The sequence below is a fragment of the Anguilla rostrata genome, chromosome 8 (genome assembly GCF_018555375.3).
Source record: "Anguilla rostrata isolate EN2019 chromosome 8, ASM1855537v3, whole genome shotgun sequence".
In the NCBI taxonomy this organism is placed as follows: Eukaryota; Metazoa; Chordata; class Actinopteri; order Anguilliformes; family Anguillidae; genus Anguilla; species Anguilla rostrata.
The window spans coordinates 15,496,949-15,509,638 of record NC_057940.1 but is presented as its reverse complement, the minus strand read 5'-3'; the positions used below and the strand labels follow the sequence as shown (position 1 = coordinate 15,509,638).

General features: G+C 45.4%; 1 protein-coding gene across 8 annotated transcripts in view; it reads left to right on the top strand.

Annotated features, from left to right (window-relative positions):
• The window catches only part of LOC135260928 (phenylalanine--tRNA ligase, mitochondrial-like), an 88,535-nt gene that overhangs the window by 20,321 nt on the left and 55,524 nt on the right, over positions 1-12,690 (top strand). For 6 of the 8 annotated variants that reach the window (XM_064346673.1, XM_064346680.1, XM_064346674.1 and 3 more), the window contains 3 exons: positions 8,350-8,997; positions 9,650-9,812; positions 11,303-11,434. In XM_064346673.1, the coding sequence (XP_064202743.1) occupies positions 8,368-8,997; positions 9,650-9,812; positions 11,303-11,434 (925 nt within the window). In that variant the 5' untranslated portion in view covers positions 8,350-8,367. Of the gene's footprint in view, positions 1-7,387; positions 7,456-8,349; positions 8,998-9,649; positions 9,813-11,302; positions 11,435-12,690 lie in introns of all 8 variants that reach the window. The other 2 variants (XM_064346678.1, XM_064346679.1) reach the window with 1 other exon arrangement.

Genomic DNA, 12,690 nt, shown 5'->3' with positions numbered 1-12,690 from the left:
GGTTGCTCGGTTGGCGCTGTGGAGAGAAACGGTGTGAAGCACAAAATCGCCCAGGCTCGGAAGAAGGACTGCTCATCCTGCAGACGGACATCAGAGAACGGCTGACCTCCCAGGAATCTAGTGTGCCAGTTATGGAGGGTGCAGAGAATGAATGAATCTCTCTCTCTCTCTCTCTCTCTCTCTCTCTCTCTCTCGCTCTCTCTCTCTCTCTCACTCACTCTCTCTCTCTCTCTTTCTTTCTCTCTCTCTGGAGTTGTATAATAAAGTTTACAGAGTGAAGTGATACATGTTTGACTTAAGAGTAATTTTGTGAGTAATTCTCTATCTTACAGTAATATGTTACAAACAGGGAAGCTATATTTCTTTCTGAAGTACTTAATCAATTAATGGGTGCCAAAATCTCTCCTTCAAATCTCTTTTTAAAGGAGTGAAAACATGCAGGGTGAGCCAGGTTTTTGCTCTTATTTTTATGGCAAACATGTTTATCTATGAAGGTGTACAGTGTGGAATTTGAGCGCTGTTTACTGAAAACCTGTAAATCTGGGAAAAAACTCACACCTGCTGTGGAATACTCATCAGAGCCTCAGATGTGATTCCAGACTAATTGTGAGTTGCTTTGGCAGTGAAAATGGGGTAGGCCTCAATCTCAGCTTAAATGTAACTGCATTTGAAAAATTAAAGCCACAAATCTAATTGCTTTTGCAAAAAAAAAAAAAAAAAACAGATTCAACAGCTGTTTGTTTGGCAAAGCTGGAAAATATGAATGTGATTTGTTAGAAAAATCTTTTAGTATTTATGTGCTGATCATCATTGTATTTCTTAATTATGACTCTTTTACTTTTGGATCATTAAGCATGCTTGCAGAACTAGGTGGTGCACATTTGCAGACTGTTATTTATGTTAGAAAGCTTTCTCTGTTCACACATCATTTATTTGTTAATCATTTTCCATTTATTTCCAGCATTTTGGCAGTAATCTAGTTTATGTGACAGTTAATGTGCATCAAATATACCATCATTTACCAGCCTTTTCCCAAGAGCTGAGGCATCAGTGAACAATCCACAAGTCCCTTCAAACCTAAAGCTTCACCGAGGTGCACTAGTTCTATAAACCATGTTATTATGATTGTTTTTTTGTTGTTGATTGAACTGCTGTACACGAATGCAATGCATGCTGGTTTCTGTAGTGAAATTGTGAAGGAGGGTACCTTGGTCTTTACTGTCTGAGGGAAACCCTCTGCTCTTGGCATTGTCAGTGACAGACGTCTCTCTAGTGGCCTCTCTGGAGGCCTACAGCTCATTGCATTGTACTTGCAATGCAGGGCAGCAAAAATGCATCATTCAGTAAGAACATTAATGCAGTCTCTCTTTCTCTCTCCCTCTCCTTCCCCTCTCTCTCTCTCTCTTGCTCTCTCTCTCAGTTCTTTACTATTCACTTACTCTGTCTTTCTGTCTCCCCTCCCGTAGGTGCTCGGTAATCTCTGTCTCTTCATCACCGTTTCCCTCTCTCTGTCTCCTTCCCTTCCCTCGGCGTCTCCAGTGTGTGATGAAGGGCAGATTTACCGCCTCGGTCTCGTTCTGCCGTCTCAGAGATGATGAGTGTGTGAGCTGCTCCATGCTGACAGCCGCGGCGGCGCTAACGCTAGCGCTGGTTCCGAGAGCGACTGGCTCTGTTGTCTCATTAGTACGTTTCTCTTCGCCGGTCCGGCAGGTGGAATCCAAGTAAGAGGGGAAAAGTAAGAAGGGTTTGCTTCATGTCTGCGGTGTGTTCGTGGCCATCGTATGGGGAACGCTCTTATTGTTTTTTTCTTCAGTACTCAGAAAGTATCGGTGACATTTTTTCCATCAAGCTGTGTCAGGCAATCTCAAGAGTTTTTTTTTTTTTTTCATCCTTCTGTTCATTTGTTATGTTTTGGGCAACCTTTTGGCTGAAGGTCATGGTCTCTAAGAAGGGAAGGCAGGCAGTACAAATGTTTCTATCAGACCATCATCAGCGTTAAACCTTTGCTCTTCTAATTCGCCACGTCTGAACCTGCTGTTTTTGTAGCTTGTGCCATTTTTACCTGGTCGTCCAGAGTTCCGTCTTTTTCTTTGAAGGAGCGTAAGGGCAGCTGTGCCGCGTAACCGTGAGAGACCTGAGATTACAACTCTGAGGGTGTCAGTTCAGCCCCCGCTCTGCCGCCCTGTGGGCAAACGTGCAGCTGCGTAACTGAGTCGCATGTAAAGAGAAAATTGATTAAGCTGTGTCAGTCACTCTGGATAAGAGTGTCTGCTAAATGCATTAAATGTGATGCATCTCCCCCCCCCTCCACCTTATGTGAGTTTTAGACTTTATACTTTAGACGCTGGTGGAACTGACATTTTCCAGGAAGCGACTGTGTAAACAGCCGTGTGCCTGTGGTTGTGGTGCTTTCAGGATTAATGCTAAACTTTCCACAGCTGCCCACTGCCCCTACTGAAATATTACTATATCCGCAGCGCTGTGTTCTGTTCAGATGTGTTAACCTGGCACGTCTGCCCTGTTCAGACGAATCCTTTCAGCCGTGAAAGTGGCGCACCTTTCTTCTCCACCGTAGGTACTGAGTATCTTTATCTCAGTACCTGTTGCCCTGTTTCACTTCATTAATCCTGTTTTCCGGTGTAAGCGCACAGAAATATTCCACTGTCACCGAGATCGTCCCGTCTTTGTCCACATAAAAGCTTCAGAAAAAATGTCTGTAATTTCAGCCAAAGGGCCTCATCATTGTTACAGAAGAAGATGTACTTGCCTAAGAGATGCCCCTGGCTGTCTCATATAGTTTTCATGTCTGTATGTTATGCTTTTGTAAAGCTGGGCAGCAGGTTAGAGGAGTGACTTGCGTCAGTGTAGCGACCCAGGGTTCGATAGTGTGACGTTATGTTGCGGTTTGCTGGATGTTGTAGAGCGGACTCTCAGGAACGTGGAGGGCTTTCTGTCCTTCACGCAGCTTCATAGAAGTCACCCCGCCTTTTCTTCTCCAGAGAAAGTTTGGCTGCCCTTGAGACACGGGAAGTCACTGTCTCTACAGCGGTACCCGTAATGAAGGAGCGGGAAGGGAAGGGAAGGTGTCTCTTCCCGGTGGGGGTTGAAGGACAGGCTTATCTCTTCATGCTGGGACCTGGCAGGGAGACCATAGACCTTTGACCTTTGACCCTTGGCCCTGGCTGAGGTATTCCAGAGTGTACAGACATCTCTGTATGGCGCCGAGGAAAGTGGCTCTGTTCAGCCTTTTCCCCTGATTAGGTTATTCATGTATTCCATGCAGGATGAATCAATGTCTCAAAAAAAAACCTGTGTTAAACTTCTGTACGGACACTGAGAACTGTCCCCATATTGGTTCACTGTAGGCCACAGAGAAACATTGACATATATTTAATAATCATAAGGGCAGTCTCTGTGCTGGATATAAAACTTTCATTTTATTTTATGAACAAAATGAACAGTGCACGGAATGTTTTGGACTGAAAACAGTGTCTGTGACTACAGTCTGTTCGGATAAGAATACCTGTACAGCCTGTATAATGTTTGGACCAGGTTTGGTTCAGTACCTTTTCCAGTGTCTTTCCCGGTGCAGAGTACAGGCCCATGGTTTGGATTTTAGGAGTCCTGGCACAGGCCTGCTAAGTGGCACACACACACACACACACACACACACACATGCTTTTTGGGCAGACAGAGGTGTTTTTAGGTAGCGAGCGATGTTTACCATCTGGAAAGTGTACCTTCAGTCCAGCCTCAGTAAGGCAGGTGATTAATCATGTTTGCAGTCCTCTTTCTTTTGCCATGTGAATACGTGATATTTGAAGACCAAATATGATCAAAACAGTATCAGTTTCCCACACAGAAATGTTGGAACGCTGCTATTGTTTATATTTGTTCTTCCTGCCAGTGACTTGGTTATAATTAGATTTTTGCTTCTGAAAAAATTGTATAAGTGCAGTTTTCTCCAAAATAATGGAAGTGATCCACGCAGAAATATTTATCCATGCTGTTAAAACTGGATGCATTTTCAGACGCTCTAAAATAGTACCAGTAGTTAGGATGTGTGCGGTTTTTGTTTTTTTTTGAAGCTCTGCAACTCTCCTACGTCCATCTCCATTTCGTTTTGTTTGTGTTTAAAAAATTATGTTTAACAAATGAACAAAGCTGTCAGCTTTTCCATTTTTTATGAACCACAGGAGATGCACAGTAGTGAGGTTGCTTTGGTATCGGCTCTGAATAGTTTAAAACACACCCATCGGTATAAACCCAATGCTAAGAGTGTGGTCAGTATGATGGCACAGCATACATGAGACAGAGAGGCCATGCATTTCCTGGGTGGGGGGTAGTTTTTCGTTGCAGTTGCAGACAGGGGGGTTAACAGTGTGATCACGGACACCCTGTTGAAAACCCGGGCTGTAGTCAAAATGGTTTGTTATACAGAACAGTGTCTTATATTACTTTAGTGAATGCGGAAATTTGGTTGAATTTTCAATTTCTGCTTATGTAAAATGGTGTGTGTGTGTGTGTGAGAGAGAGAGAGACAGAGAGAGAGAAACAGCGGGAGAGTGGGACAGGGAGAGAGAAAGAAGAAGAGAGAGAGGAGGAGTGACAGAGAAGAGAAAGAGAGGAGTGAGAGAGTGAGAGAGCAGAGTGTGAGAGAGAGGAGTGAGTGAGAGAAGGAGTAAGAGAGTGAGAGGAAGAGAAAGAAAAAGAGTAAGAGAGAGAGAAGGAGCCAGATTGAGGGAGCAAATAGGGAAGACGCTGTGCTCTCTCCAGACACAGGCTGTCTCGCCAAGTCTTATTTCAGGAGAATAGTAAATATTTGATAGTATCCTTTGGAGACTCAATGTTAGCCAGGGATAAATACAGCTCTACCCTCCTCCACAGAGTGGACTTACCCCCCAATCCCCCAACCACCCACTCACTCACCCACCCCCCACAGACGTCCTGCAGCTCCTCAAACACCTCAGTACGAAGAGTTCAATTAGTGGATCGCGTACTCTGTTTCTCCTGGCCATAACTCAATGTTTGCCTTTGTTATAAGCTCTGGTTTTGTAAGTGTGTATCTAAATTGAGTGAAAACAGTAAACTTTCCGCTCCGGTGTGTGTTCGGTGGCCATGTGTCGCCGTGTTTGCCCCGTACCCCCCCCCCCCCTTCAGCCCCCGCCTGCCCTTTTTTGGGCGTCTCAAATTCCTTCCCTCTCACACTGCTTTTCCTGCTGTGCCTATGAGTTTATACTCTGACACAGTGGAGGGGAAACAGGCACTGATGATGCACTGATGAGGTGCAGAGCCACAGAGGGGTTGAGTGAGTTAGACATCTGAAGATGCAGCCCTTGGTGCAGTTAAAATACATAATGATGCCTGCAGGCAGTGTGGCGTCTTGGTTCAGGAACTGGGCTTGTACCTCAAGGCCCATTGGTTGGATTCCCCAGTGCTGCCATTGCACCATTGAGCAAATTGCTACAGTAACTGCTTCATGTCAGCGGTGTACACAGACAGTAGATAAGGAATGCAAGCTCTTGATGAGGCTGTGATAAATTCTATTCTGATTCAAATCTAGATCATGGGAGGGAGAACTCGTTGCACAAGACAATATCAAGACCTCTGTGCAACTGGTCACATGTGTTAGCTGTCTGTGCTAACACAGTCTGTGTTGCTTTGTGCTTTGTGTTTGTCTGAATGCTGGAGAACGTTGAGCCGATGGGAGAGAGAACAGAAGCACTTTAATATTTATTTGTTTTACCTTTATTGGACCAGTATGTTCCTTGAGATAATAAAATCTATTTTCTGAGAGAGACCCTGCCAAGACAGCAGCCACAATAAGTAGAAGAAAATACACAAAGAATCACGCAATTCGCAGAGACCTGCTGTAGTTAAAACAATCCCAGTCTTAAGGAAAAGTGCTGTGCACTAGGGTAATGAATTAATTCACAAGAATAACCATGTCTAATTTAAAAGAGCTCTGGGTGTTATTCCAACTAGTCCACCGTGTGAAGTAAGAAAATGCCGGAAGCAGCAGGCACCATATTTGCCTTGCAGTGTTCCAGTACTCTCGTTAGAAACATGTCTCCAATTGATTTCAGTAGAGACAACAAAAAACAAGTAGAAACGATTCAGATTCCCTCAGGACAGTTTAGCTGTACTCTCTGTCTCTCTCCCTCTGTCTCCCTGTCTCTTTGTCTTTTTTTCCTCTGTCTGTCTCTCTCTCTCTCTCTCTCTCCCCCTGTTCTCTCTCTCCAGCTGTCTGAGCCTCTCTCAGTTTCCCTCACTTTATCCGTTTCTTATTTCATCGCAAGAAAATACCTGACTGTGAACCTTTTGGTGTTTTTCACCGCGAATAGGAAAGCTTCGCTTGGAACCTCAACTTCCTGACCAGGGGGTCAGAATCATCAAAAGTGAGGAATTTTTCAGAGTTAGGTTGAACATTATGATTATGATTTTTGTGAAGTAAATTTATCCGTATTCCCCCTCTTGGATTAATTTGGCCTATTTTTTCATGCTTCAGATTAAAATTTGTAGTTACTTGATGCTTGGTAAATATATGCCAATTGGAAAATAACTTTCTCTGGTGTCTCTGTTGAGAATCAGTTGTATTATGAATGCAATCTCTGGCTGGGGCATTTAATTTACATTACATTTAACATTACATTTTGCAGTCTCTCTTTCCAGAGCGTTTAGATGACTCAAAATGTTGTACATTTGGGGTCCATTCTATAAAACTTTGGTATTCTAAAGCCATCAGGTAAATCACCTTTCTTTTCAGGGTAAACCAACAGGTAATCGAACTCTAGCTTTAGTTTCAGACCCAGTCTTCACTCACATGTACTGCCCTTTGATTCCATCAAAAGACCAAATTGGGCAGTTTATGCTCCTGATTGCTGTCTGATAGGCATCGTCTCGCATAGCAGTAACTTCAGGAGTCATCCATGTGCTGACCACGGCAATGTTGCAGCTTTGTCACAAGCCAGATTCGTCCACATTGGATTACTCTAGAGAAGAGCAGCAAAGTCCTAATGAAATATTATTTTGTGATGTTTTTCTTTAATGGGGCTGTTTGATGGTTTCTGTTTTACAAAGAACCATTTTTTAAGTTATGTGTTGTCAACCCGTGTCATGTACAGTGGGCATTAATCCTTTCTTCCGCACACGGTCATAGCTATGGCTATGGTTATGGGGTTACATTTGACAGATGGACACCAACGCAGTGTACTCATGCTATCTCCTACTTGCCCCCGAAAACGCAGAGGCCCATTGTCATGGCCTGTTCTTTAATAGTCCGCCTGTCACTCTTTGGAAACGCTGCTTAGCTTCTGTTCTCTTTATTTTCATCTCAAGAAAATTTTTTTATGTGAACTCTTCTTTGTTTTTTCACCTGTCTTGAAAGGACAAGCTTCCAGCTTGGAGACCTTCAATTTCCATGAGAGACAGGCTGGGTCATGAAATCATCAAAAAGTGAGAATATTTTCAGAAGATTAGTTTAGAAGCAATGATATATGATTTTTGTGAAAGTAAATTTGAATAAGTATGTTCCCCCTCTTGGATTAAATTTGGCCTTTTCTTGCATGCTTTTCAGATTGAAGTTTTTAATTACTTGATGCTTGGTAAATATTATGCCAATGGAAAATATCTTTCTCATGGTGTGCCGTGAATGAGAAATCAGTTGGATCAGGTTATGAATGACAATCTCTGAGCTGCGGGATTTATTTACATTTACATTTCATACATTTTGCAGTCTCTCTTATCCAGAGCGATTTAGAGAGATTACATTGTTTACATTTGATCCATTTATAAAACTGGATATTTCCTAAAGCCATTCAGGTTAAATACCTTTCTCAAGGGTACAACGGCAGCGCCCCACGGGGAAAATCGAACCTAAAGCTTTGGAGTTATAGACCCAGGGCCCTATCCACCGTACGACACTGTCGCCCTGGTGGATCCAAACCAAATTGCTGTTTATAGCTCCTGACTTGTTGTCAGATATGGTCTTCTCCATTTAAGGGTACTTCAGGAGTCATCCATGTTTGCCACGGCCATGTTGCAAGCTTTGTTCAAAGGCCCAGATAAAAAGCCACAGTTAGGCTTCACTCTAGATAAGAGCATTTGCTAAATGCCTGAATGTGAATGTCTATTTTGTGATGTTTTTGCTTTATGGGGCTCGTTTGCTGGCTTTCTGTTTTCTCCAGTAAAATTTTTAAGTTTATGGTGTTTCAATGCCCTGTGTCATGTACAGTGAGGTCATTCATTTCATTTTTCCACACACGGTTACAACTATGGCTATGGTTATGGTTTTCATTTTGATCAGATGGTCCCAACTGCAAGTTACTCATGATACCCTCTGCTCCACAGATTGATGGCCCAGTTGTCATGGCGCTGTTCTTTCATGCCCGCCCCCTGTCATCTCTACTGAACCCTGCAGCCCTGTCCTGGGTTAGCAAGGGGGTGACCATGAGGGGCTTGCCTGCAATGAGACTCATCCCCCACAGAGGGGTGGAAACGGAGGCCCCTGCCCCCCACCTGAACGCTCAGGACAGCGTCGAAGTTCTGGGGCGCTCATACCTGCGGGACGACCACACCAACGTCACGGCCAAGATCCTGTCCAAAGTGGGCCGCAACCTGCACACCCGGGCCCACCACCCGCTGTGGCTGATCAAGGAGCGGGTGAAGGCACACTTCTACCGGACCTACACGGGTCGTCGCGGAAACCCCATCTTCTCCGTCTTCGACAACCTGAGCCCGGTGGTGACCGTGGAGCAGAACTTCGACAGCCTCCTCATCCCGCCCGACCACCCCAGCAGGAAGAAGGGGGACAACTACTTCCTGAACCGGGGTCACATGCTCCGCGCGCACACCTCCGCCCACCAGCGAGACCTGGTGCGCTCCGGCCTGGACAGCTTCCTGTTAGCGGGCGACGTGTACCGCCGCGACGAGATAGACGCCAGCCACTACCCCGTCTTCCACCAGATGGAGGGCGTGCGCCTCTTCTCCGAACACCAGGTGCGGGGGACGGGGGGACGGGGGGACGGGGGGACGGGGGCGTGGGACCCAGTTAATTTCGTGATGACCTTCACAGCCTGAAGTTTCGATGTCTCTTCTAATAGCCCTCGCCCATTCCATTTGGAAAGATTTACCCTAGAGAGGATAACAATTCATTCTTCTGCAGCTAAACTTTAAATGTTCATCAAGTATATTAAATTCTGCACAGAGAGGTGGGAAGCTCAGGGCTCAGAAAGTAAAAGTCCTGCCTTGTGTTTCTTCCACCCATGAATTCATTCAGCTGATTTCATTAATTAGATCTGCATCCCGGCGGAAGAATTGTACTTATCAAATCCAGATGATTGGAACAAAAGATCGGGGAGGCCTTCTACTTTCTGAACCTGTTTCTTCCACCTATGTGATAAAAATGCGAACCCAGAGATGTTACTTTCAGTATCCATCTGAAGGCGATGCATGTAGGGTTATAGTCCTGAGGACTTCAGTAACTACCACACTCCTTAGTCTGAGCGATTAGCCCTAAAGAGCAACACTTGCTTAAAGGAATGGACTCGCGTAAGGACAGAGCGCGCTGCGGTTAGGTTGAATCTGAGCCAGGGTCGGTCGGCGTGACCGTCAGTCTGACAGCTGTGCCCCGCGCCCCCCTCTCCCCTAGCTGTTTGCGGACGCGGAACGTCACGGGCAGCTGTCCCTGTTCGAGGAGGACGGCCAGCGCTCCCCGCAGAAGCAGGAGACGCATTCGCTCCACGCGGTCCGGCTGGTGGAGTCCGACCTCAAACGCTGCCTCACCCGCCTCATCAGACACCTCTTTGGAGAAGGTGTGCAATCTACTTAACGATAAACATTTTTTTAGTGAATAGTTATGGATTACGATTATCTGCTGTCGTTTATTGAAGCAGCCCTGGTTTACCTTTGTACGAATATCACAGAAACAAAGGCTTTCAAACAATGATGTGAAGTTGTGAAAATCTGCCAGCGCTACCTGTACCCAGTGCTTAGTCCCAGGTATTAAAGCACCGGTGGCAAATGGTAGTAGGGTGATTGATTGATGTCGTCAACATTATTTGGAAATTCGTATTTTATTTAGCTACCCTAACTCCATTCCACCCTCTGTCTTTCACACTGCCTCTTTCTCTCTCTCCACTGACACTCTCCATCTCTGTCTCCACCCACACTCTCCCTCTGCATCCTCTCTCTTCTTCTCTTACTCTCCTTCTCTCCCTCTGTCTACCCTCCCTCCATCCCTCTCCCTCTCTCCGGTCCTTCCCTCTCCTTCTCTTACCTGCCCTCTCTCCCTCTCTTTCTCTCTCTCCCTCTCCCTCTTATTCCTTCTCCCTCTCTCCCTCATTCTACCCTCCCTCTCTCCCCCTCTCCCTGTCCTCTCCCCTCTGTCTCTCCCCTCAGTGTGGGACAGACAGCAGCTCTGTCCCTGTCTGACTCAGCTGTGTCTTCACTCTGACCCTCAGTCAGTGACCGATGCCCCTTCCTCTCCTGCGGGCTCAGGGCTGCTCAGGGCATTTGGAGATGTCACTAATTGACTTTCTTGGCGAGAGAGTAACACAAATCGCCCCAGATATTGGAAGTGACACCTCCGTTCCTCCTCCTAACTTGCAGATTTATTGTCTGCAGCAGAGATGTTGAGAATGAGCCCCTTTGTGATTTTTCACCCCAAGTGCCTGCACGCAGGCACGCACACACACACACACACACACATACATGCACGCACACGCACACACAGACATACATGCATGCACACACACACACACACGCACACACATGCACACACACACACATGTGCACACACACACGCACAGTACACGCCACGCACACACATACACACACACACCGCACGTGCCACACACATACACACACACACACATACATACACACGCTCACACACACACACATACACACACTCACACACACACACACATTCACACACCTTCACACTCTTCACCACCTCCTCACTGTAGCAGGTTCATGAACATCTTCAGCGCCATCTTCCTTCATGTCGTCCATCCCCGTTTCCTTTTTCTCTTTCTCTTTGTGTTTCTTCCCTGGTGCCTGGCCTTTCTTTCTTCTTTTTCCTCCTCCATCTCTGTTTTCATTCCCCCCTTCAGCAGCCTTCTCTTCAGTGGTGCTTTTGAGATGATTTTTTCCCAAACTGCGCTGAGGCCATTTTATTTGCCAGGTTGAAGCCTCTATGTGCAGCTAGATAGATAGTAGTACCTTCCAGGTGTTTATCTGTAATAAAGAAAAACATCTAATAACTGACAGCTGTGTGTATGTGTGTGTGTGTGTGCTGCAGATCTGGAGATCCGTTGGGTGGAGTGCTACTTCCCCTTCACCCATCCATCCTTTGAGATGGAGGTGCGTTTCCAGGGTGATTGGCTGGAGGTGCTGGGATGTGGGGTGATGGAACAGCAGCTGCTCAACTCAGGTATGCCCCTTCACACCTGCACAAGGGGAGGGTCTATGGGCAGAGCAGCTCTGTCCGTGTGTGTCCATTTGTAAAGGCCCCCGAAAAGTGGATAATGGGAACGGTTCCTATCACCCTATAAAACCCTAATGGACCCTATGAAACAGAAAAATGCAGGTAAATGATAATCAGAAACGTTATGTTAAAAATGATTTTTAAAAACAATATGTACCTTTAATAGAATATTCCAGAAACGCTGCTCAGTTGAATGGCACATAGGCAATAGCATGTCAGTTCCTGCCATGACCGGCAGATGGCAGTGTTGTGCAGGGCTGAAAGTGGTGGAGGCTTTTTCCTGCTGGGACAGCGCACTGGTGCAGCATGGGACTGAAGGAGAGGACTTAAAGAGAGCAGTGAAAATATATATATATATTTTTTGGGGTGGGGGGGGTTGGGTAGTACTATAGTGTTAACCCAGTGAACCGTACTCTAATGGCAGTGGTCAGAACAGTGGCTGCACCATTGAAACCATCTGAGATAATATGCCACCTGTGTGTCACCTCTGTGCAGTTTGTGCACATGTTTACCTACAAAAGCTGTGATGGAATGCACACATCTTCCTGGTACTTTATGGCTTTTCTGCCACACCCATGTCATTTTAAAATCAAGGTGGATTCTAGACATTAACATGGACCTATTAGCACTGTCAATCAAGATGTTTGTAAGCGCACTATAAACTGCTACTCTAAACTGTGAGATTACACAGTTACCTTGAGTCCAGGAAAGACAACTGTTATACTTATGAAAACATGTCACAAGTATATTCTCATGGAGCTCTGAGATTCAAATCTTTGCCAATTTTTTTTATGATGCTTTCAGTCCAGAAGGAAAGAATCTCAAGACTGAAAACTGTAATCATATCATGACCTCAAAAGTATTGACTGCACAGATCCACCCACGGGATTGATTGCATGTTTTAAAATAGCTTTTCGATATCCAAACGTGTTTTTGCATCCGCTGTGCTGCAGTTTGTTTCGGACACTTTCCATGTGTCTTCCTGCATATTGAAGACATTTGTTAATATCGACCGAGAATGTATTGCCGTGGTGATTCCCCTGTCTCTTATCTCACATGCAGTAATTGAGTTTATGTTCAGTAACACAGTTATGTCAAAAAAGCTGTCCCTCAAGCCAAAATGTGTACATTTCCAGATTGGTCAAATCAGGCATATGTGACGTTATTATGCCTTTGGTAATTTTTCACACTGCCTCAGCACC